This window comes from Seriola lalandi, unplaced genomic scaffold, assembly GCF_002814215.2.
Source record: "Seriola lalandi dorsalis isolate HSWRI2012SDOR001 ecotype SW California unplaced genomic scaffold, Sedor1 jcf7180002054883, whole genome shotgun sequence".
NCBI lineage: Eukaryota > Metazoa > Chordata > Actinopteri > Carangiformes > Carangidae > Seriola > Seriola lalandi.
Genome location: NW_019525658.1, coordinates 1754007 through 1778085, shown reverse-complemented (window position 1 = coordinate 1778085; position 24079 = coordinate 1754007). Strand labels below are relative to the sequence as shown.

The following is a 24079-nucleotide window of genomic DNA, read 5'->3' as shown; positions in this document are numbered from 1 at the left end:
TAAAAACACAGGATACAAATATTGAAAATGCACCTGTTTGTATTTCAGACATAATTTCATTTTGACCTAACAGCTAAAACATTTCTTGAGAGGTGTAATCAGCAGGATCCACTCTTACACTCGTCACAGGTAAAACTGAGGAATCAAACACTGCTGTCAACACTTTATTTGATCAACTGTGACTGAGTGAGTCTTCCACGTTTAAAGATCTCACTGCAGAGCAAATAACTAAAATGTTGTGTTGTGCCTAAAACACATTGATCCAGAACTGAGGAGGGTTCTCCTTCAGGAATGTTCAGGTGCTTCTCAGTCTAATAACTCTACACAGCTATAATTAGAAAATAGACTTCAGATCACTTATCATGACACAGCCAAAGGATAATGTGTCATTTAACTTTGTCAGAAATCAGTACAGTGTTCTGTAGTTTGATTTATCTGAGCACGTCCCTGCGACGTGCCTGTGGTCCTCCGGATAGTCTCTGCGGAGAACTGGTCTCAATACGGAGGACTTTCTGCATGGAGGACATGGTCTCTGTGTGGGGGACTGGTCTCCCTCTTTAAGACCTGATTAGAAATACAAGATCATTTTCATGACTATAAAAAAGATTTTAATGTTCAGGCTCTACACACATCGGTTTTAAGAGCGCTCCTATCGTTTCTGGGTCAGTGGTCACAGTTTCATGGCTTTTTGTTTGTTCACAGTGTAATGAGGCTGAACAAATCTGAGATTTGATTTAAGGGTTAGTTCAAGGCTGAACCAACTGTTTAGTAACTAACGGACCCACCAACAGAGACTGCACTTGAGAGATGTGGTGTCCCTGTCCTTTCCAAAATCTGAGCACTTCACAGATTACAGCTGTAGTCCACCACAACATAGACCACATGAAGACCTGTATTCATTCAGTTTATCAAGAATTACATTACAAAATAAACAATATACAATACATACAAACTGTACCATGTATACACAAAAAAAAAAAAAAAAAAAAAATATATATATAAAAAAAAAAAAAAATATATATATTGTAATAACAACAAGCAATAGCTGGAAAACATACGTCAATGGTACAGTTTGTTTGTCTTGTACATTGTTTATATATTATTATTAATATAATATATATTATTATATTTATTATGAATATACATATATATTTACTTTATATCAATAAAGACAAAAGCCTGTTTCTAAGTATTTGGTTTCAGATGGATTCCCCTTGTACTCGATTAGTAGTAGTCACAGACCAAGCTGCTATGGTGAAACCAATTAAACCACAATCAGTATTAAATTTAAACTGAATGTTGATCACGTGAAATCATTTAAAGGGTAAAGTGTCACTTTGTTAGTGTGAGGGTCTTCAGTCAGTAAATAAAATCTATACTTACTGCTATTATAGCCAATCTGAGCTGTAACACCTATTTTAAATTTTAGTTAAAGGAGTTAACTATAAGTCAGATACTGTGGGATCAGGTTAGGCCGGGTAAACAAGCTTCCGGCACATTAACGCCTCAGAAATCATTTGATCACACAACAGGGCTGTACTTTGGCGCTACAGTTCTGCTACGTCACACCGGGTTACACCTGCTGCTGTGGCTGGAGAAGAGGGGCACCTTCAGACGTGATAGAGACAGTGATGTTAAACTCTCTTTTCTTCAACATTTGTTACTTACATTTATCCAGCTGAAGGTAAACTATTCACTCTCCTAGAGTAACTTAGCTAACACTAATCGCTAACCAACCACACACTATTAGCCACCGTAGCTTCAAAGGTTTGGTCACATAGAGCTCAGTTGGAACAGTTGGAAAATTTTAATGCTAACTGTTGTTAGCCGCTAGCTAACGTCGTCAGGTTCATAGACTGTGACTGTTTAACTGTTTACATATATTATTGGTCACAGTGAATTTATACCAGAACAACATGGCGGCAGTAAGTGAATGTCTTTGAGTGTGGACTGTTTTCTGGTGTTTTAATGATCAAATTGTTAATCAAGAAAACAACAATAATCAACAGGTTGATCAATCAATCATTAACAATGATCAAAATCATTGTTAGTTGTAGGTTCCTCCACTCAGCGCAGTATGAATGTTAAAAAAAACGACCTGTTTGAGACTGAATGTATGGGAGTCACAGTTGAAACTATATAATATTTACGAAATGAGGGTTAGTGTAAGACCTGAATCAGACCCATTGAACCTAGCAGAGACAGTTCAGAACCCTGTTCTGGTAGTCCTGGTTCTGAGCTAGTGAAATATGTCAACACACACTGTTTATGAAGAAGTGTAGTCTCCCCACAGGTGTTCTGCACCTGAGAAGGTAACATCCTGGCAGTCATATGTTATTTGTCATTGAAATGATTTACTTTAATCAACATGAATGGAAATGTTTTCTCCTTGGAATGAAGGAAACCTTTTATCAGGGCTGGTGACACAGAGTAAAATATAGTATTTTGTAACTATACCTAGTAAAATAACACTGGTTTTCTTATTGTTGGAATTTCTCCCCAGAAAATGTGTGTGTGCCCTGTTTTCATTTTATTTCTTGTGTGTTCATTCAGTATCAGTTTTATTAGCAAACTCACGTTTTATTTTGTGCTGCCATCTAGTGATGGAAAATAGTCCAGTCTTCTGACACAGGACATTTTGCTTGCGTTAATAAAAAAAGTCATGCTAGTTTGATTGTCATGTAGAGGTAGACAACAGTGACAGTGACCAAACTGAGGATACCTTGGTGATAGTCCAGTTGAGTCTGTGGACTGGACAGAACCTGAACCTCACATCAGGCAGCATAGAGGCACACATGGTACATACATGTACACCTTCCTGACTGAAGTGACTGTTGTTCACAGATTTTGGAACCAGTGCTTCTCAGTTTCTGTGAACTTCGAACCAAAAATTCTGACCAGAAATTTAACACTATCAAGTAAAAAGCAGTTTAGATCTTTGCTGTTCTTAAGATGTCATTACAAGAGGGAAAAATTAGAAAAAAACAAAAACTTTACCCTAGATAAAAATCATTTTGACAAACTTGAAAACCCTCCATTGGAGGAAAGATAAGGGGGGAAGGGGGGGTGGTACCTGTGCTGGGCCGCCCGGGCCCCTTTGCCTGCCCCTCTGGTGTAAACTCTCCCCCATCCTTACTACATGATTAAGATTTCTACCATCCTGATTATCATTATCACATATGATCATATTATTATTATTATTATTATCATGATCATATATTGTTATTATTATTACTATTATTATGCTGTCTGTATATATAGCACATGCACATGTACATTGCTGCTATTACCACATTACTATTATTATATATCATTGCTATCATTACTATCTGTTATTATTATTACTATTATTATTATTGTATCAACTTTTATTAGAACATCCTATTGTGGCGCACACACAAACACTACTTCAAGAAGTAAGTGTGTTGTTTTAAACACACACCAACCAGAAATCAAATTCAAGTTTTAACTTGAATAACGTTCAGGGATCATATTCTCAGCACTTTAACGTTGATATCTGTCTGTAGCTGTAACTGTATATAAAACATCTGCACCGTATAAGATAAAACATCTGCATTGTATATGATAAAAACATCTGTCTGTTTTACAGGTGTGGAGGTGGTAGAAGAAGAAGTGGCGTGCATCCTTGTCACCAGGTGTTTTTGTGTGTTGCTGACCACCAGGTAGGTCTGATGTTTCTGCTGCTGCTGACACAGATACACTGGTGGTAGTGCACACGGCTCAGATCCAGTCTTTCCCCAGTGCGGTCATTTTAGTCAGGATTAGAGGTTGACTATTTGGTTCTGTCTGTATCAATGTATCATTGGTCCACTGAATGAATCACAAGTCTGATGATTGATAAAATGATGGCGACTGTAACAGCAGTAAATAATGCCACAGCGTTGACACTGCCAGCCACAAAAAAGGTCTATTAGAGCAACTTTAAAGAAAAATCCATTCTCCAGTAGAGAGGAGTGAGTACACTGACCTGCTCTGTCAGGGTGAGTCATTGGACCTGAATGAAGCTATTGTTGACCAGCCAACATCTGTTTAGTCTAATTTATTTAACATGATGAAAATGGAGACACTGACAACAAGTTATGATAAGTTAAATAATCAAGTTTTTATGACGTGATTTAGTTTTTGGTGACACTTGTGTTTCTCTTTGCCAACCTCAGTCTGGAATAGTCTCAGTGATGACTCTTCACCTCCCTCTGCTGGTTGTCCAGTAGCTAAACACAAACAGTGTAAATGTAGAGGGATGCAGTCTCTGTTTCTTCACCCCTGTGACAATATGACAGGATATGAGAGTTCTGTCACTTCTTCTGGATACAAGAACTAAACAAATGGAAGTCCTGACCCTTTGTGGTTGTTTGAGTCACCCCTAACTCATGAACACAGGAAAGAGGTGAGGGGGACAATAACACAGGAAATTGCTGTTCATTTACCAAAAGACAACATTTAACCATGACCACGCTCTTTTACTATTCTTAACCAAGTAAGTAATCACATGAATCCTTTGTATGCTGGTGATGTGTAACAGCTTTGGAAGGCACTGACAAACAATGTTGACCTCTCAGCTCAGATGTCAGATCAGTTTTGTTGGTAACTGACATGTTTTGTTGTTTGAGGACTTGTTAGGTTCAGATCTGTGAGGGAAGAAACTTCACTTCACTTGTCATTATGTCAGTATGTCAGCTCTTCATTCTTCTTCCAGAGACATTATGGAGATGACTGACAGCTGTAACCAGAAGCATGAGAGAAATGGAGATATATCATCTTCAGATGATGACTCATTGAGCCTGTTGCGTGACCTTAATGTGTGTGAAAGCAGAGGGACAACAGAGGACACAGAGAGAAAGGATTCAGGTTCACAGGTTGAAAACAAAGAGCAGAAAGTGGAGATGGAGATAAAATCAGTGAAACCACCTCAGGGAGGGACGTCCAGCTGTGTCCAGTCTGCTTCAGGCCATGCTGAGTCTACATCTCAGTCAGGTAACTAAAGAAACATTAAGTATGTGTGTAGGACCACTGTTACTGAACGTACTCTTCTTAATTATTTACTATATCTCATAAACTTTGATTTCATTCATTTTCAAAGCAAATGTCTCAAAATGTGTGAAAATCCCCAACAAGAAACATCTTCACAAGAGAAATGCAAAAGGCGAGACTGCGCTGCACAAAGCAACCAAGAGGAAAGACCTGGAACAAGTCAGAGCGCTCATTCAGGCTGGGATCAGCGTCAACATGGAGGATTATGCAGGTTTGTCACAGCTGAGACACTTTTTTTTATTTCCATTTGATCACTTCTGAAGTCTGACATCTTTCACTCATGAAAGCATTATTACCTGTCAAACATGAAGCCACTGTTGACAGTAAATGTTGACTTGAATTGTCAGGCTGGACAGCTCTGCATGAGGCTTCAGCTGTAGGTGATAAGGCAGTGGTAGAGGAGCTGCTGAAGGCTGGAGCTAATGTTAATGCCAGGAACTTTGACGGTGTCACCCCCCTACATGATGCTGTTTCCTCTAGACACTATCAGGTGATGGAGAAACTCTCAGACTTCTTTCATTCACACCTTCAGCATCTGTTCCTCTACAACATGTGAATGGGGTTTATTAAGACGGAGGAAGAGTTACTACAGCACTTATTGCTATGCTACAGTTTTATCTATACAGCCCCAATTCAGTTATCACTTTTCCTATAGAGTAGGTCAGATTATTATGCATGTAACTGTCCCTTTTCCTTGGTTATCCTCCAGCCAAGTCTGGACTGAACTGTCATCTTCTCAGTCATGTTTCATGGCTGGATCTTTAGTCACTTGTGTTACTACAAATGGTTTTAAATTCAGGTTTTCTTACTCTTAAACTCTTTACATCATCTGACCTGTTGCGTCACACACACACACACACACACACACACACACACATACACACATCCCGTGTATTGCTGTTATTGTGTTTGCCTCCTTTTATCCCTCCACCTAATATACTGCCCTCTTCAGTCCTGGAGGAATCATTCTCCAGTACCTGCGACAGAGGAGGAGGCTACGTCCATCTTCCATTTCCATATATGCTCTCTGCAAAAAACTGATTTTGTGTCATTATGTGGCTGAGGGGCAAGGAAGGGCTGAGTGAATCAGTGCAATGCGCACAACTCTACAAAGAAGTAATGGCACAAATCATGTTAGACATATTTTATATTAGGCCTATATGAGAAGTGTGAATAATTCTTGATTTACCAGGTAGTAAGAAAGAACACTTCTCTGCACAGTCTGCAGAGCCATGTGCATCATGGATGTCACATAACGCTTATGTGGCCTATGTAGGCGCATATTGTTCTCTTGATAATGCGTCTTTCAGACCACAGCGCAAGTGGGTTTGCTGTTTAAACAAAGTGGGGGCTGGACGGGAAAAAGACAACTGTGTCGGTCTGAAACTGCTGCTTTGCACCAGGTGTAGACAGGGCCCTGCTATGGCACGCGGATTGGTCCAAAACCTCTATTTTGACATCCACATTAAGACGTCATAATTGTGCAACTCAAGAGGAGAGATAATGCCGTCTTTACACGTCAATTACATCTAAAGATGACAGAAAGTTTCGAGAATCTTAAGATGTTTGGACCATCAATACTTCCATGCTATTGGTTGGTGTCAACATACCCACCCCTTTTTTTGACAGAGGGGCTATGTTTCATATATGTTGAGCTGTATGCCCAGAGCGAGCTGTGGTTTGGGCTAGTTCAGGACAGTCTGTTTGAGGAGCAGGGTGCAAACCACGGGGAGCAGCTGGGAGCTGGAGTGGTGGTTTTTAGTGAAATCTGTTTAAGTTCAAGTATCCGTTTGTATAAAGTACTGTATATGTGAGTGGTTCAGGCGCGCTCAACTCGCTTCTCCACTCCAGCACCTGCTCTGTCTCTACATCATCTGCAGGTTCTCATTCCTATCCAGAAGGTGAACAATAGACCATATGTGTGTTTTCGTTTAACAGGAAAATACTCTTGCCACTAATCAGAAAGGATCTTTAACAGTTTACATTGAAATCAAAAACTTATTGAACCCAAATTCTCTTTCCTCCTCCAGTCTGCTCACAATTCAACAAGTTGCCATTTGTGCTCTAACACTGCCCTCTAGTGGGCACTTAGACAAACAGCACATTAAATGGATATGTCAATTATGATATTGAAGTTACATTTTTCTCAGTGAGCAGTAGCCTATAAAAAATGCAGATGTTTATAATAACAATATTATTTATATGGCATTATTATTATTCATATTTATATAATTGTATATTATTATTATTGTTATTATTAATAATGTCAATACTCCTAACCTTAATTCATAGGTTGAATGGGGAATTGTTTCTTTCCTTGAAATGATAAGGTCTATGTGGTTTCCCCTCAGAAATTGAAGAAGTAGTAGCGCCCAAATTTAAACGCCTTTCACGACGTTTAAAATGAGCGTGTTAACACATTTTTATATATTGTCTTTACATGTAATTTACATGTTAAAACGGTGTTTTATGACGTCTTAAGACATGCAAATTTGATGTCTTAACGGGGACGTCAAAATACTTTTTTTTTTGACCAATGCGCATAGGTGGTTGATAAGAAACATACTTCCTCTGCTTTCTGCTCTGCCCAGACTCTTGTCTCCTCTCTCACTATAGGTGTTAGATATCGATCCATCTTGCCACATGCATAGCTGAGTTGAGCTAACCAGATGTGTACAGTTATTTTTTCTAATTTACTTTTTCTCACACTGCGCCTCCCCTGAAGTTCTCTGGCGCTCTCCCTACCAATGAACAGACACCACTTCCAAATGATGTAATCCTTCACATGTTTATGAAGCCATAAAAAATTATAATCACAAACAGGGATGGGTATCATTAGGATTTTATCCTTATCTTATCCATATACTTATTGATCCAGCTCATACTATTACTGCTTCTTTTTTTTTCTTTTTTTTAAAGAATGAATTTTGAACAGGGTTTGACTTCATTGGGCTGCTTTGTCTCAGTTCATGGTAAACTAAGATAACCAGTTACATTTTAGCTTTTCCTAACAATTCGCTAATATCTTAACCAGCGCAATGTTGTTGTGTAAAAGTAGCCAGGAGACAGCGGACAAAATAGATGAAAATAACTCTTTCATAGATGGTTGTTTGATGAAGTTCCTATTGGCCTTTTACTTTTTATGGCACTTACAGTAAAGTTCATTAATTGTTGTGTCAGCTCCAGTAATCTTCAGTTATCTTCACTTCACCTGGTCCTGTGTTCAGAGCAGCCTCTGCTGTTGTACGCTCTGTGTGTGTCCTCTGGAGAGGCTCAGCCAGCTGGGCTGCACAGTCCTTTATCAGCCTCAGACACACAGCATCAGGGCTGGCTGCTTTTCCAGGGTGTAGCCTCTTGAGCTCTGCCCTCACCTCCTCCGCTGTAAAGGACAGGAGCCTTGACCCCAGTGCGCAGGGACCTGAGTTATTAGACTTGATCTACTCCCCATGCTCTGTTTACATGAGTGATTATCAGCTGTTAATGACGATCATGTCATGTGAACATGTTAAAGGATGCTTTATATGAAATGTTGATGCACTGTAGAAGTGTACAGCTATTCTCATGATGCATGTGTTATCCTGAGTGAGGCTCAGTACTCCCTCCAGTCAAACATCACATGACTGCAGTTTTGTGGTATCACACACAGCAGCATTGGTCAGTTTGAATGGGCAACAGGACATTACTGACTCTCCAGTGAACACAGTGTGAATCTATTGGCTTAACTGAGTTTGTACAATATCAAAGTCCCCTGGTAGGTGGGGGCTCCACCCCCTAACAAGATGTCTTGAATGTGTGTTGAGTAGGTGGTGAAGCTTCTCCTCCAGTGTGGGTCAAACGTCAGGGACAGGACTGTCGGTGGCCTCAGTGCACTGGACCTGGCAGAGGAGAAGGATATCAAAGAGCTGCTCTTAACTTTCCAAACATCTCCTGTCACACACAAGCAGCCTGGTGACGCACCTGTACAGTACAGACAACCAGGTGAGCTGCCTTCCACATTCCACGCTGGACTTCAGAGATCAGTCTGTTTTCTCTGCAGAGCAAATGTAATCTGAGCTTTTATTTTGACATTCAGAAAACATCATACATAATATAATAACACTTCATCAGGTCAGGGTTATACTCCACTGGTAGTTTCCTTTAGTCAGAGAAAAGTCATTAGTAGTTTGATCCTCTTGAAGCAGGGCAGCTGATTCCAAAAACACAACAAATACAAACAGCCAACTGAAGCTGTGTATTCAGCATTTTGAGTATACTGAGAATATGAATAGACAGCAGAGAAATACTGTTGGCAGAGTACTGTAAGAGGTTTCTGGATGTTTTGAAACTTTTTAAACTAAGAGGGTTAGGGTTAGGGTTGAAATACATTCCCACCTTTTAAGCCTAAGGGAGGTGAGTGTTGGATCCTGAAAACCTCAAGCATCACGTGCAGATGACCCAGACCTATCCCAGACAGATATCTTAGATGTGAAGTAAAATACTTCAGAATCAGAAAGGAACTCACTTTCACACCTTTCATGTTGTCCAGTTGATCCATCCTGACATGGAGTTTTCACAGATAGTATGAGAGCAGCTTGGAATGAGTTTGAGACAGTAGGCAGGCAGCAGACACAAGAGTAGTTAAAGTAGTTTGAGCATGAGATTAATTAATTCAGTTTGTGTCAAACTTTGAGAATAAACTGTGTTGGATCTATTGTTTATTTCAAGTTTTGAAAACCTTAAGACTTTAAATGTTTTCAGTTGTGATTGATTCTTACTGAGGTCTGAATACAGGACTTTCAGACGCCACATCCTCAGAGGCTCAGGGCCACATGCAGTTCTCCTGCCAGAGCAGCTTCAGTCTCAGCCGCACTGACGATGTACGATCCAGGGAGTCAGGTGACGGAGACGGAGCCAGAGAGCCCGGTGACATTCAGCTGAGGAAAAAACACACCATCAGTGATAAAGTGAGAGCTCCTTACACTTAAACACCTTCAGACTCAAGTCTGCATTAGAGCCAGGTGAGGCTGGATTAAATGTACACAGACCACAAAGGGGTCATCTAATGCTGTCCTCTTAGGAGACCTGCAGTCTCACTGGCATTACAGTGTTGATGTGATATTCATCATCTTCCACTCGTGATCTTTTCACAGCTCAGACATTCGGAAGCTGTAACAGTGGCTTTGGAGGAGGTGGTGAGGAACCAGACAGACATGTTGACGTGGCCTCTGACTGGTCTGCAGGATGCAGGTAGAACAGATTCAAACAGTCTGCTCCACTGGCAGCAGCAATAATACTCATGGCTCTGCGCTGGCGATAGGCAGAGCCAAAGGCATAATGTTTTTGGGTTGTTCCATTCTCTCAAACTTATTTGATTTTGGTGGTCAAAGGTCAAAGGTCAGTGTGACCTCACAAAACACTTTTACGCCACTTTTCACACAGCAATTATAACAAAATTCACAAAAGTGGTTAATGTTTTATATGACTCTGGATAAACAGGCATGTAATGGTCTGAGTGTTGGACAGAGACAACCATGAGTAATTCTAGTTATACTGTAGTGTAGAGAAATACAGAGAATGATGCGCCATAATGAGCCAATAGATCCCAATGTTTCCAGCAGGTGATGAGCACAATAGTGTCAGCTTGGTTTCAGATCGAGGACAACCATAAAGAATGATTATCATTTATTGTAGGTGTCATTTTTCAGGCAGGTATCATGATGCTCTAACACAGATCCAGAGTGTACTGGCTGAGGTGCTCACCAGACAGCATCTGGAGAAGGATCATCTTTCCCAAACATACCGGTCAGTTCAGGAGCTTCTCTCATCCTTCACCCAAGTGAAGCTTTCATTTTCAGAACATGGCAGAAGTGAAAGTTAATAGGCCTAAGTAGATTCTGCAGTATACAGTGATCTGCTGCCTGACTCAAACTGCTGTGCTCAAGATTACAGGATGAGACTAGAGGAGGTCTGAAGTGGAATCTGAACCACTACACCACCTCTGATTTTTAATCAGACTAGAAGTATAGGCAGGTCTCTGCACCAGGATCAAAGAAATTACACTTGAACTTTCTTCAGATGAGATTTTAAGACTTTATGATGCGAAAATTATTTTTTGAAACATTAGTTTTGATGAAGATAAAGTTTCAATTACAACCACAAATCTGAGTACAGCTCCAGTGGTCAGACAGATTCAGCTGTAAGTTGTTGTAGTTGTGCAGACATGCACATGCACATTGTGGTTTATTGTGCTTCATTGTGGTTTATTGCTGTGATGCTGTCCTTTGTGCTGTCTTTATATTGTTTTGATAGACATGACTGCCCCACTAAAGATTGCTATTATCACTGTGCTCACCTCTTACCTAAATAACGGCAGTGCTGTTTGATTCTCACTGCAGGACTGTGTCTGACTCCCTTCGGCGACATGTGTTGAGAAGTCAGCTCGTGTCTCTAGCTTCATGTCAGAGGAACTTAGTGGAAATCCTCCAGAAACAAATGCATTTGGTGGAGGTGTATGTATCTGTGAAGGCCAAACTGTCCAGTCAGCCTTCCAAGCATGGAAGCAGTGCAGCAGTGAGACAGCAGCCACATAACTTCTCCAGACCGGCCTCCTCTAAACCTGGGGAAGAACACAGCCGTAATAAAGACAGGCGTAGAAAGAAAAGGCGTAGACCGGTGACACCATTAAGATCGCCACCTCCAAACAATGCCAAGGACAGCTGCAGCACCTCACAACCAGGAAATACTGTACACAGGAAACACATCAACTTTCAGATGAAAGGAAAGAATGCACTGATACAGACACAAGCTGAAGACAACAGCTTACACCTCTGTAAGCTCATACAGAGGGGAGTCCTGCCGCCTGGAAGTGCTCTACAGCTGCTGCTGAAGGTCAGGCAAAGCTCTTCATGAGACCTGTTTCATCCCTGTGTAACAGCTTCTTCTCTTTAAACACAATATTTATCAAGAACCTGGAAATAATTAAACCAAATGTCTTGATAAGAGGTATGTGCTTAACATGGATACAGTCAACACTTTTCCTCAAACTCCATGACAATGACTCCTCTACAGTACCATCAGATGTTGAGCATTTGATTGTTGAATGTCAGTCTGTCTGATACTGTAGTGAGAGAACACATCCTTGACTCCAACAAAAACCTTCGTTTGCACTTTGTTCGAAAAAGACAATAAATCAGTGACAACACACAAACTGTCATCCCACATTGCAACAGCACAAGTGCTACTGCTACTGTACTGCTTTACTGCAGTACTGTACTCCTTTACTGCAGTACTGTACTCCTGTACTGGCAACATAGGCTTCAGTGAAGGAGAAAACAACCTCATTGTCTTGCCTCTACAGGGTCACTGGCATCGTGCTCATGTACTGAGTGATGGCTCGATAAAGGACAGTAAAGGGAAGCTGCACCTGGCTCCAGAGCGCTGGCTGGAGTCGATCCTTGGTAACAACATCCCAGTGAGCTCAGCGTACGCCTGGGACAAGGTTAGATGGCAGCCTGAAGAACGGCTAAGGGAAACAGGAAACACTGAGTCTAATGGCTGTTCATTGTAGCTGAGGGCTAATGTTCAGGCAGATAGTAACACTTTAGTCCCATGAGACCACTGCTGTGATCCAGAATATGCCAAAAAAGATTCAACCTGGTGAGAAAACAAATTTATACTTTTGATAGCTTCCCACTAGTTTAAAATCTTGCCTCAGAATATTATAAACCAACTCTGGACTGAGTTTCATTGTTTCACCACCAGGACCTGAAGCAATGTGCCCACACCACCTCAGACTTTCCCTCTTTTTGTTTCTTTGTGCCGTGAAGTATTTTGACTTCATATCACCTTTAGTAGAGAAGTGACAAGAAAACAGAAAGGACACGTAACAAAGGCCCCCAGCCAGGATCAAATGTCATTAGGATTAGTTAGCTGCACCAAGAGGCCCTGTTTAAACTCAGAGCTATGTTGGGACACTACGCCCAGTAATGAGCAGCCTGTCAGTTTGTCCACTTCACAATACTCTGTTGGGTATAGGTTATAGGTTCAGATAGAGTGTATTAACAACTACAGGCCAGCATTACCACTTTACCATGGATATTCATCTTCCCCAGAGGATGAACCAAGATGTTTGGTGATACTGTGACCTTTCCCTCCCACCATCAGATCAATGTGGAACATGAATGGAATGTTCTCACAAAGGGAACTCTTCCAGAGTAGCACCACCTAACATTTAGATTCTGACCCCTTTAACTGAGTCAACACGTAGTATCTAAAAAATACTTTACTTTAAAAGTTTGAAAGTAGTTATTGTGTGTATCAAAGCCTGATACAGTAGGTGTGACTCCTCTGAGCTCCATTGTTTCTAAAAGCTATTACAACCCGTCAGTGAGTCACTCTGTCGCTGGGGGACGCGTTCCTTTATGTCCCTAATAAAACTACTTCCTCCTGTTTGTTTGTTAAGAACTACAGTGAGCGGCTGTCAGGAAACGTTTTAAACATGAAACTATATTTTAAAGATCTTGTCCACCAGTGGACCTGGAGCTGAGAGCTACAGGCAGGGCAGGGTCATCAAAAAGCACTGGAGGTGGTGTGAATATCATTTACAACAAGAGATATAGACTATAATACCTGACTTAGCCTCTAAAGCATTTCTGCATTTGCGTGATTTGAATAGTAACTTTTAAAATTAAGTACAGAAGCACTGAATAAACCAATGACTTAAATCATTAATAAAGTTTATAATTGTATTAAAGTTTATTCATTTGACACGATTACAAAGTCAAACCTTTCAGGGCGGGTACACAGTAAATGGGGAGGAGAGTCGACTCGCGGACCTAACCGCTCAGCTCTCAGGCCACCTCACAGTTCACAAACCAGGCAGCACAGTAAAATACAGTCCTACAGTGATATGGTGACGTTAAGTCTTTTATAGTTTAAGGTTTGACAGGAAGAGCCAGGTTGTTAGTAGAGTTTCCGTTGCTCCAGTAGGATTTAGTAGATTTAAAAAAAAAAATTCAGCACACAGATTTTTGTCCTTCCTTCCTGCTGTTGATGTGGAACAAGCTCCAACTTCCTGCTGTTTCCTGCATGTCAGGGTCTGTGGAGACAGAGTCAGATACAGACTGGGCTGTAAATTATTGAGTGTTCACTGTAGAGCAGTAAGTAACCCACCACCCCCACCCCCACCCCATTTTGTTTTTTTTTTGGAAGTCGATCTCATTGAAAAGATGAAGACTAGCATGGTACATGATACAGAGGCCTGTTTAGAGGTTACATGGTGCTGCTGTTTGATTGGCCCTCCATCTCACTGATGAATCATCTTTTATAAACAGACCTGTCCATGTTGTTAAAGATGTTTCTGATGAACTCTTTCACTGTTCGCCCAGGTGACGTTCAGAGACCAGCCCCTGTCTCATTACTTATTGAACATGGAGGCTGAAGGAAACTCAACACAGACGAACCCTAAGGACGATGATCAGCACTGCAGGGCTGCTTCTCCTCAGAACACACTGACTACAGGTCTGTTGTTCCTGACTTATCTAATCCTAACCCACCACACACATCCTGCTTCTGACACTTCCTTCAGAGCAACTCAAACAAATAAAGAGGGTGGGCAGGCAGCATGGCTTTCTCTGTGTCAATAATTAATCACTGCCTCATGTGTCTCCCACCTGGACTCTGAGCTTGTAAGCAGGCTCATTAAATTGAATTGTTCATTTATTTAAAGATCAAATTCATATGTAAAGCATGGTTTTTAATGTATTTGAATTTCTTTTGTACTTGTGCAGAGGCAGCAATAAACCGTCTAATGAAAATCAGGATCATCCATCTGGTGGACGACAAGGAGCTACTACCAACTTCTTTGATGGACTGCTACTGGGAAATTCTGATAAAGAAAGACTGTTCAGAGTTTGAAGACTGGGCCAGTGAATTAATTTAACATTTTGTTGATAACTGTGTTTGTATCGACAGTTTAACTTGGTGAGTTTCACTCAGTTTTCTGACCCATTTAGTTTCGACTTGTGTTAAACAGAAGGTGGAAAAATGTGAGAATTTAGAGTTCATGATGTGTTTGTCTTTTGTTTATTTACATGTTAAGTTTCATGTTGCAACTGTTTATGTCAGATTAACTCAATGTGAAGGTACTGTAGACTGTAGTTCTAAACACTGCTCTCAATGTTTCCATGTTCTGAGTCTACATGTAAGATTGTTAAATGTCATATTTCAGCTGCTTCCAGCTTTGAAACAAATAAAATAAAGATGTAAAGATGTGTGGTTAAAGTTTGAGCTGCATAATGAAATCATGACCCTTTGGTCATATTTATATATAAATATATATGTATATGTGTGTGTATATATATATATACAAACACACACATATATACATATGTGCGTGTGTGACATAGATATATATACATATATGTGTATATATATATATATATATATATATATATATAGATCCAGCATCGCTGCTGGATCTTCCCCTGTTGAAGAGGGTTAATCATATCATTAGTGAGTAAGTGGTGAATGTGTCGGGTGGGGGTGATGTGGTGGATGTGTCCGGCCAGTGGGCGGAGTGCTGCTCCCTGCGGCCACCCCTCTCTGTCGGTCCGCGATGGAGCTCCGGACTCAGCAGATGGGAGTCTGACTTCGGCTCCGTCGTCGTGCTTTGTCTTTACTCATGTGGCGACTTTTCCTCCGTACTGTCTGTTCGTAAAGGTACCGGTACCGGATTTGAAGTAGTCCAGTACTCAGAGCCTCATCATGTGTTTCCTGTTGGAGAGGAATATTTTCAGACTGAGGTGGGATTAATGGAGAGGCAGACCTGAGGAGTGATTCCTGAAGCTGCTCATACACAGACTGAAGGTTTCCCACTTTACTGGATCTGTTGAGTCAGTTTCGCTGTTTATTGTTAGTAGGCCTGTTATTTCTTTTATTCCTTACACTTACTGGAGAAATGTTCTCATTACATTTAGGTTCTTGTGGAACTGTGACGTTTGCATGGAGCCGCTCAGAGACAACTTCAGAGAGCAAGGTAATGAGACCAGAACCAGCTACCTGTGTAACTCTGTATTTTATTTTACCTGCCTCCTAAACAGAAAAAACACCTGAAGTTCAAATGAATTTATGACGTAAATTATTGAAGGAAAAGAAAGGTTTACCTTCTAGTGCACTTAGATCAAGAATTCCATGCACCTTAAAATTGTAAAGATAACTTTAAAAAGTGTATTAAACTTATTATTATCTCCACATTTTTATCCTTTTGTTTCCAGAATGAGAATAAGATGTGCTCACTACTTACATAGATTGAGACACAGGTGCTTCCTGTTTGCTCTGTCTCTGCTGGTGGTCTGTCTGCTCAAGCTGGTCTACATTAAAGTGACAGTGAGGGACAGCGTCTACATTGAGCCCTATGGTATCACTGTCAGCATATCCAGAATCCACAACCGCAGGTATGACGTCAACTGCACTGCAATATATGAGCTGGATCCTGTGGAGATCGGCAAAGCTCTGGAGATAAAACAGAAAGTCATTATAGACGTGGATGATGATAGCACTGTGAGTCTGACCTCAGACTGTCAAACATTTATCAAAACGAGGGCCTACAATGAGGTCCCAGTGTCGGACACAGAGAGGAACTTCCCGCTGGCTTACTCTTTGGTGGTGCATAAGAACGCACCCATGGTGGAGCGTATTCTTCATGCCATCTACTCACCTCATAACATCTACTGCATTCACTATGATCAGAAGGCCTCTCCACTGTTTATAAAGGCTGTGAAAAACCTGGCTCACTGTACTCCAAATGTGTTTATTGCCTCAAAACTGGAGTCTGTGGAATACGCCCACATCAGCAGGCTTAATGCCGACCTCAACTGCCTCTCTGACCTGCTTAGGTCGGAGGTCAAGTGGAAGTACGTCATCAACCTGTGCGGCCAGGACTTTCCTCTCAAGTCAAACTATGAACTGGTGATGGAGCTGAAGCAGCTGAATGGCAGTAACATGCTGGAGTCCAGTCGACCCAGTGAACTGAAGAAGCAGCGTTTCCGTTTCCAGCACGAGCTGAAGAACGTGCCTTATGAGTACCGTCGTATTCCCGTCAAAACCACGGTGGCCAAAGATGTTCCTCCTCACGGTATCGAGATGTTCATCGGAAGTGCGTATTTTGTCCTGTCAAGAGATTTTGTGAATTACATCAGCAGCAGCCAGGTGGCGAAGGACTTCCTGATATGGTCTGCTGACACATACTCACCAGATGAACACTTCTGGGCCACGCTTGTCAGGGTCGCTGGGGTTCCAGGACACATCCCCAGGTCCGCGGCGGATGTTACAGATCTGAAGAGCAAGACACGACTGGTGAAGTGGAACTACTTGGAAGGAAACCTTTACCCAGCATGCACAGGTACACACATGCGGAGTGTTTGCATCTATGGAGCTGCTGAACTTCGCTGGCTCCTTAACTATGGCCACTGGTTTGCTAACAAGTTCGATCCCAAAGTGGACCCGATCCTGATCAAGTGCTTGGAGGAGAAGCTGATGGAAAAACGCCAGTATGTGCAAACATGATAGTGAAGAGGAGAGAGTGGTTTCAGTATTTATTATGTGATTAGAAATTAAAAGTAACAAAGTTTGACTCAATCACCATCAGTTTTGGGATCATGTGAGTATTTTCCTTCTGTTGGTTTCACTGAAAAATATTGAACTTGTTCGTGGCCACATTTGTCTGATGGCTTTTTATTACTGTGCAGATAAAGATTTCTCAAGCAAACACATGAAAGATCATGGGTCATAAAATGTGGATTTCTATACTTAATGCTGTATAGAGGCATCATCTGAACCTCCCAGAATGCATCTGTAATTTAACATTGTGAAAAAGACCATTCTTGGAACTCACTTGATGTATTTTACTTTTGTTAACTATTTCTAAAAAATTGATTGCTGGACTTTTACCTGTAATTCATTATGTTTATGTAGTGGTGAAGGGATTTCAATCCTCTCTCCAACTCTGCTGGATCATATCATCCTGCTGTAGCGGGACGCTGAACTCGCTCAGCAGGGAGTCTTCATTCATTCCAGTCAAGGTCAGGCTGTAGCTTCCAGTGACAACACATTTCATCAGTAACACAAGCAGGTGAAAAAGTGCCTATGACTAAAATACAATGGGTCATTTCAGGAAGTGCTTTTCTTAAAGGAAGTGCCACGTGATATATAATCATGTAATTACAGTGAGAGAGCAGTACTCTTACAGTGAGATTAGAAATACCAAAGATCCATGTTGTTGTCATGTGTTCTGTAAAGTAAATGTTCCACCAATGTTTTTCTTTTTTATTGAAGAAAACACTTGATTTGACAACAGTTTAGAATGAAATGTTTCAGGGGAAAGCTTTTGATCTCTGATGATTTATTTATTTCAAAATAAAACTATGATGCTTCTTATTGGTTGCATGTCCTGTAGTGGTGGTCACAGGTGATACCCTGTCACAATAATCCGCTGTAGTCCATCACATGTCTGAACGAGCTCTGGCTCATTAATAATAAATTACACACCCATTTATTTAAAGCATTATTTGACACCAGTGGTTGTTTATGCATGAATTAGCTGGTCCCTGTAGTCTATCTTATGTTCTCACAGTAAATGCACAAAGACGCTCATGATGTAAACAAGTAAGGCGTCATGTGATGCACATTATTACTGCATGCATATTGACAGAGTGTTGGGGGTGATGTGCCAATGAAAGAATATATTCAGAGCATAGACTGTAAATAAAGATGGATGTAGCCTCTGTGACTTCACCCACAGGTTTCTGAAGAGCTGTTTTAGAAGCTCGGAGTGAGCTGCTTTACTGTCGCCATCTTGGCAGTGCCTGATTCCGCCAAACTCTCGGCTAATCCAAAAATGGGCGAAGAGGAGGGGCGGATGTGGAGCCATGACTTCGGTGCATGCCGGGTTGGGGCATACGCTCAGCCAACTGTCACTCAAAGAGGCCACACCCTCAATTATACAGGACTTTAAGTCTTCATAAAAAATTAAATGAGTGAGTTATATGAGGAATTCATCCCCGTGAGACTGAAACGGTTTTTGTACCAGGCTGTAAACATGTTTACATGCTTGGGGATTGACTCACTGCTGGAGACAGACACAACACACTCAGAGGTGTTGGAGTCAGCCGTAGTGATGGTAGTAGTTGTATAAAGACTTGACAAACAGACTTGATCACTCATTGTTTCCACGGCTCTAACAGTCTATAGCTGGTTGATCCCACACATTCAGAATCATTATAGCTTTGCCCATGTCATTAACAGACGACTCACGATGTGCACAGCCCTGTGAAGTTTATATTTTAAAGGCTCATTATTACAGTTTTGTATAAGTTGACCAGGTTTCTGAAATCAAAACGGGGACAGTTTCAGTTAAGCGATCAATATATCATCAAAATACCCAATGTTTTAATCTATGACATAAAAAAGAGGGACAGTTCGGTATTTCATGTATTTTTACCATGGTAACTGTTGTACTGTGATAAACTGTGCTGAAGGCCGACTGATAAAACTAGGTCACTCTTCATACTCCTAATAGTTAAAGATTAACTTAAAAAGACTTAACTTTTTCTTCGACACCAGTCTTTCTTCACTTGTCCTCCTCACCTTGTCCTTCCTCCTTTCCGTCTCCTCCCTCCCTTTTTTCCTTCACAGGTGTGTCACATCAAGGGCCTGAAGTCCTCATCCTGTTTGCCTTTTTCTGTTTCTGGAGAGAAACATAACAGATATAACCCAGGGTCGTATACTGAGTCGTATACTCGCATACTGAGGTCTTTGATAAGTGGGACTACTTCAGGTTGTATTGGCAGTATTTATATAGGCAGTATAATATAAAATAGTGTTAAAGTAACAGATATTCCTGTCTGGTTACTTCACACAAATTGATATCAGTGAGATCGACTTAATAACACAAACATTATTCCCTTGATGAAAGAGGATGAACTGCAACACTGTTGGATTAGACTGCACTAGTTTCACCTGTGGGGACCTAATTAACATTTATTACTTCCTCATACATCACCATTGTCATATCAGTTTACATTTGTCTCTAAAATGGCTCTGCAACGGTTTTATGAGGTATTAAATGTACCCAGTTTTTTATTCAGGTTAAAGGATATACACTGCAATTTGCTGGTTGTTTACAACGGGGCACCTTTAACACTATTCCAGTTGTATGGGACCAGTTTAATGGGCCCTGCTAGCTATGTAGATGTAAATCATGATATTTTTCATGTACAGATCTTTTGGTTCCTCCTGCGTCTCATCCTAAGTTCATTTAACTGTGGAAAGTGGTGTTTTACTGATGACTGAACAGGACTGACATAAACTATATCAGATAGTGTGGGGAGGTGGAAGCTTGTGAGGCACCGTTACTCAGGGTGCTTAAGCTCTGACTCCTCAGTCTGTCAGAATATACCACACAGGAAAAACACTTGGCTTAAAGACAGACTGGTGTTTTACACTTCCATTTGTCAAAGATGGAGAACATTATTCTAGAGGCAAATTTTCAGACATGTGAATGGTTCCGTCTTGATTTTACAAGTTCCTGTTATCCTTCTTTTTTTTTTAGCCTTTAGTGAAAACCTGTATTTTATTCTGCGGACTGCAGTGATGGCTGCAGTTGATGAGCAGGTGCTCGGACAGGCTAAAACGGGATCAGGTCGTTGTACAACACAAAGGATGTGGTGCAGCAGTAGTGTAGCAGCAGGTGGAGGCTGCATAGAATCAGCTTGTGTTGCTGTCTGCCTGACTGGCTGTAAATACTTTAATCAGCCGTTATCTCTCACAGGAAGACTTTAAAGGACTTAGCTGACTTCATTATGAAAAGGCTTCAGCATTTATGAATCCTCGGTACATACATACATAATACAAATACACATACAGTGAAATTAATATTAATTTATTGGGTAAATGGCTGTGATGTTCCTTGATGTGTTATGATTACACAATGTGTTGTTTCAGATTTTACAGTATTCCCTCCAGACGCAGGTCACAGGCAGTGACGGTTAAAGGGATAATGTTTACTGGTCGTGAGGAGGTCTATCAACCTGTGTTAACATGTGTATAATGTTTGTCAGTTTAGGGACAGAAAGCCTGCAGGATGTGGGTGTTTACCAGGATAAAGGATCTACTGAAAATACACAAGTAGCATCAACATGTCTGTCTGTTTAAGGAAATAGCTTTTCAACTGAACACAAGCTTCTGTACAGCTACTAATAAACCTCATGGTGAGTGTTTGTGAACTCACTGATGATATATTTTCTAATTTCCCCATTTCTTCGTTATGAAATGCGTCACTACAAAACCCTGTACAGATCTGTTACAGCACAGCGCCCTGAGGTGGAGAGTCAATGCTCTTTTTTAACAGAAGGTATCATTGGAGTGGATAAACAGTGGCTAGTCACCAGTGGCCTCATTTTGGTCCTCCTCTCCTATCCTGGCCTGCTCCTCACAATAAACTCAATTCATGGCTGCTCTGCAGAGCAGAAGGGTTGTGGAGGACAGGAGAAATCTGAATACGAAACCTCTGCCCCCTCCTACGTGTCTGTCTGTCTGCAGGTATACAATGGACAATAAGCATCATTCTTTCTCTGTGCTCTGGTATTTTGGACACAGTCCAAGGTGAGCTGTTTATTTTTTCTTTTACCCAGGCTCATTAAGATCTCTTTTCCAAAAGAGTTGCTGTGTCATCTTCCAGGTCTGTGAATTTATGACTCTGTTTCAGCATGAGCCAACTAATACTTCCTGGACATTTTCATTTAATTTGTGATTTGCTTTGTAGCAGTTTTTGGCTTTAAAAATCAAGATGTCCAGAGCAACCTTCCCCACCCAGAGTAATGACATTATGGCTCACTCTTCCAAGATTGTTATCCGAAGATGAGATCATTGACCAAATGCCCAGTGGACTTCAGCCAGTTGGCCGACTTTCCAGTTCCAACAGATTTCGACCAGTGTATCACATCTACAGGACTTTCCTTCACAGTCCTTATTCCTGCCGGGTCAGTACACAGCTCACATGTTTTCACTTTTAAAAAACCTGTAAAATCACCACAGCTATTTGGTCGTCATCTCAGTACTCAGTGTGTTTCAAATGCTCATATGTTCATACAGTAGCTTCATCTCAGGCCTCAGTCTGTTACAGCTCCCACCACCTCTCTTCCACATCACTGCTGGGTTCCCAGGAATGTCACTCAAAAACATCCTGTATAAATTAAACACTGGGCTCATTTCCACCTCTTTATCCTCCCTAAATGTGTGTAAACATATGACAAAATACATCATTCGTATTTTGAGAGTTTCACAATGACACATTTTCTGATCTGATATAAACTGTCATTATACTGAACCTATTGTGCATCATTTTCCATTTTTCAGAAGTGGAACAAATAACTTTGGGTCATGTTTGTGGACATATCAAACACCTCTGTGTGGTTCCCATGGCAGCCAGTGACTGATATCAGTGCCCTGCTGCAGGTTTGACTTCCTGTGATCTGACTTGGTTAGAGTTAGGGAAGGATTGTGTTTGTAGCCTTCTTTGCTTCTGATAGACAGACAAAACTGCTGCAACCATTAGAGGAAAATCTTTATTCAGCCATGTTTTTAAATGAATCCATTTTTAAAAAAAAAATGTTCAGGTTTTTACATTTTTTAGGTCACTACAGGGAATAGAGGAGGGGACCAGGACGATTAACACATTTCTCTGTTACTCAGAGACAGTTTGGACTAGACCAACCAAACTATTACATATTGCCCTTACATCTCTCTGCTAATTACCCATACCATTTAAAGATGATTACATTTTACATATCTTTCACAATATTCATTTGAATGGGGACATGACATGGGGACAGTTGCAACACAGATCAGGGATGGTCGCAACATATTGAAAATATGTTAAATTTTATAAATCAACTTTCGATTTTTGTTGCAATAAGCACAGTATTCTTAAAATATACATTGTTTTACAACAATATATTACATGTATGTAAAATGCTATCATTTATTTATGCAATAATATTATAGTAGCCTATCATTTATTTATTTATGTAATAATACAGTTATTGAGTTTTGTTTTGTGTAGAACACAGAACCTACCTTGAGGCAAAAATGGGCACAATTTATTTATTTTATTGCTCATAATAAACAGAACAGGCAAATATATCATAAGACCACGAGAGGCTAATCAAATAATTCACAAAATAACTTGTTTGTATTTTCTTATACATTAAAATTATTGGTGCATCTGTTGTGCTATGGGACAGAATTAGCTGCAGATATTTCCTATTTTGAACTAAAAATGTTGAAAAATACTGTTGTGTGGTCTGTTGTGATTCGGCTGCTTAGCTTGAGGACAGTTACAATAACTTGTTGCAACCATCTCCATCCTGTCAGCCATGACAGAACGTCATGTGCTTGAGAGAGGCGTGAAAACATCTTCCAAGCTGTTCTCTGCTTTTCTACCCCCCCAGTCCTGATATAACGCTTTAACCTTACCTAAGACACGCCTGTAGCTGCCAGTAGCCAACAAGATGGATTCTCACTTGAGAGAAAGCCAGCTGCCTTACAAGGTTAACAACATCAGATCCTTTGTTGGACAGAACGCTGTTCTTAGATCAGATGTGAGGAGAGACATCACCTCCACTTCAGTAACTGATCTCTGTTTTTAGCTTTAACTGGTCAGACACATCACTGCAGTGTACAAACAGTTCTGTCAGACTTAAAAGTGGGGATGACAAACACAAATGACATAATGATATTCAGCTATAGAGAACTGAAGTCCACCTCCTAAGAGGTCAGGCCCGGTCAAAGTTTCTGGTGTATCTACATCCAGACTCTGTCATCAGCCCTGCCCAGTTCCTGTGTTGACGGCGCCTCATGCTCGATGGACTTGGAGCACCTCTGGGTGAACAACCTGTCTTTGTTCCTGTGGAGTAAACCAGGAACAGCAGGATTATGACTCCAGGGATGGGTGGGGGATGGGAAGGTGGTAAGTCCGCCTTCTCTACCTGTG

General features: G+C 40.8%; 1 protein-coding gene and 1 pseudogene across 2 annotated transcripts; both read left to right on the top strand.

Annotated features, from left to right (window-relative positions):
• The first annotated feature begins 1595 nt into the window (after nt 1–1595).
• On the top strand, nt 1596–15302 carry LOC111647938 (uncharacterized; annotated as a pseudogene). The gene is made up of 13 exons (XR_015436612.1): nt 1596–1684; nt 3611–3683; nt 4718–4995; nt 5102–5263; nt 5400–5542; nt 8856–9030; nt 9823–9995; nt 10182–10278; nt 10683–10833; nt 11427–11919; nt 12389–12529; nt 14418–14550; nt 14820–15302. The product of XR_015436612.1 is annotated as an uncharacterized LOC111647938 (transcript).
• Nucleotides 15303–15600: 298 nt separating this feature from the next.
• On the top strand, nt 15601–18822 carry LOC111647904 (glucosaminyl (N-acetyl) transferase 4). The gene is made up of 3 exons (XM_023397597.2): nt 15601–15897; nt 16008–16066; nt 16305–18822. The coding sequence occupies exon 3, from the start codon at nt 16306–16308 to the stop codon at nt 17593–17595; it is 1290 nt and encodes a 429-aa protein (XP_023253365.1). The 5' UTR covers nt 15601–15897; nt 16008–16066; nt 16305; the 3' UTR covers nt 17596–18822.
• Nucleotides 18823–24079: the final 5257 nt, after the last annotated feature.

Bases quoted from the DNA above. Each gene is read 5' to 3' on its own strand.
- LOC111647904 (XM_023397597.2), top strand. From the start codon at position 16,306: ATGAGAATAAGATGTGCTCACTACTTACATAGATTGAGACACAGGTGC.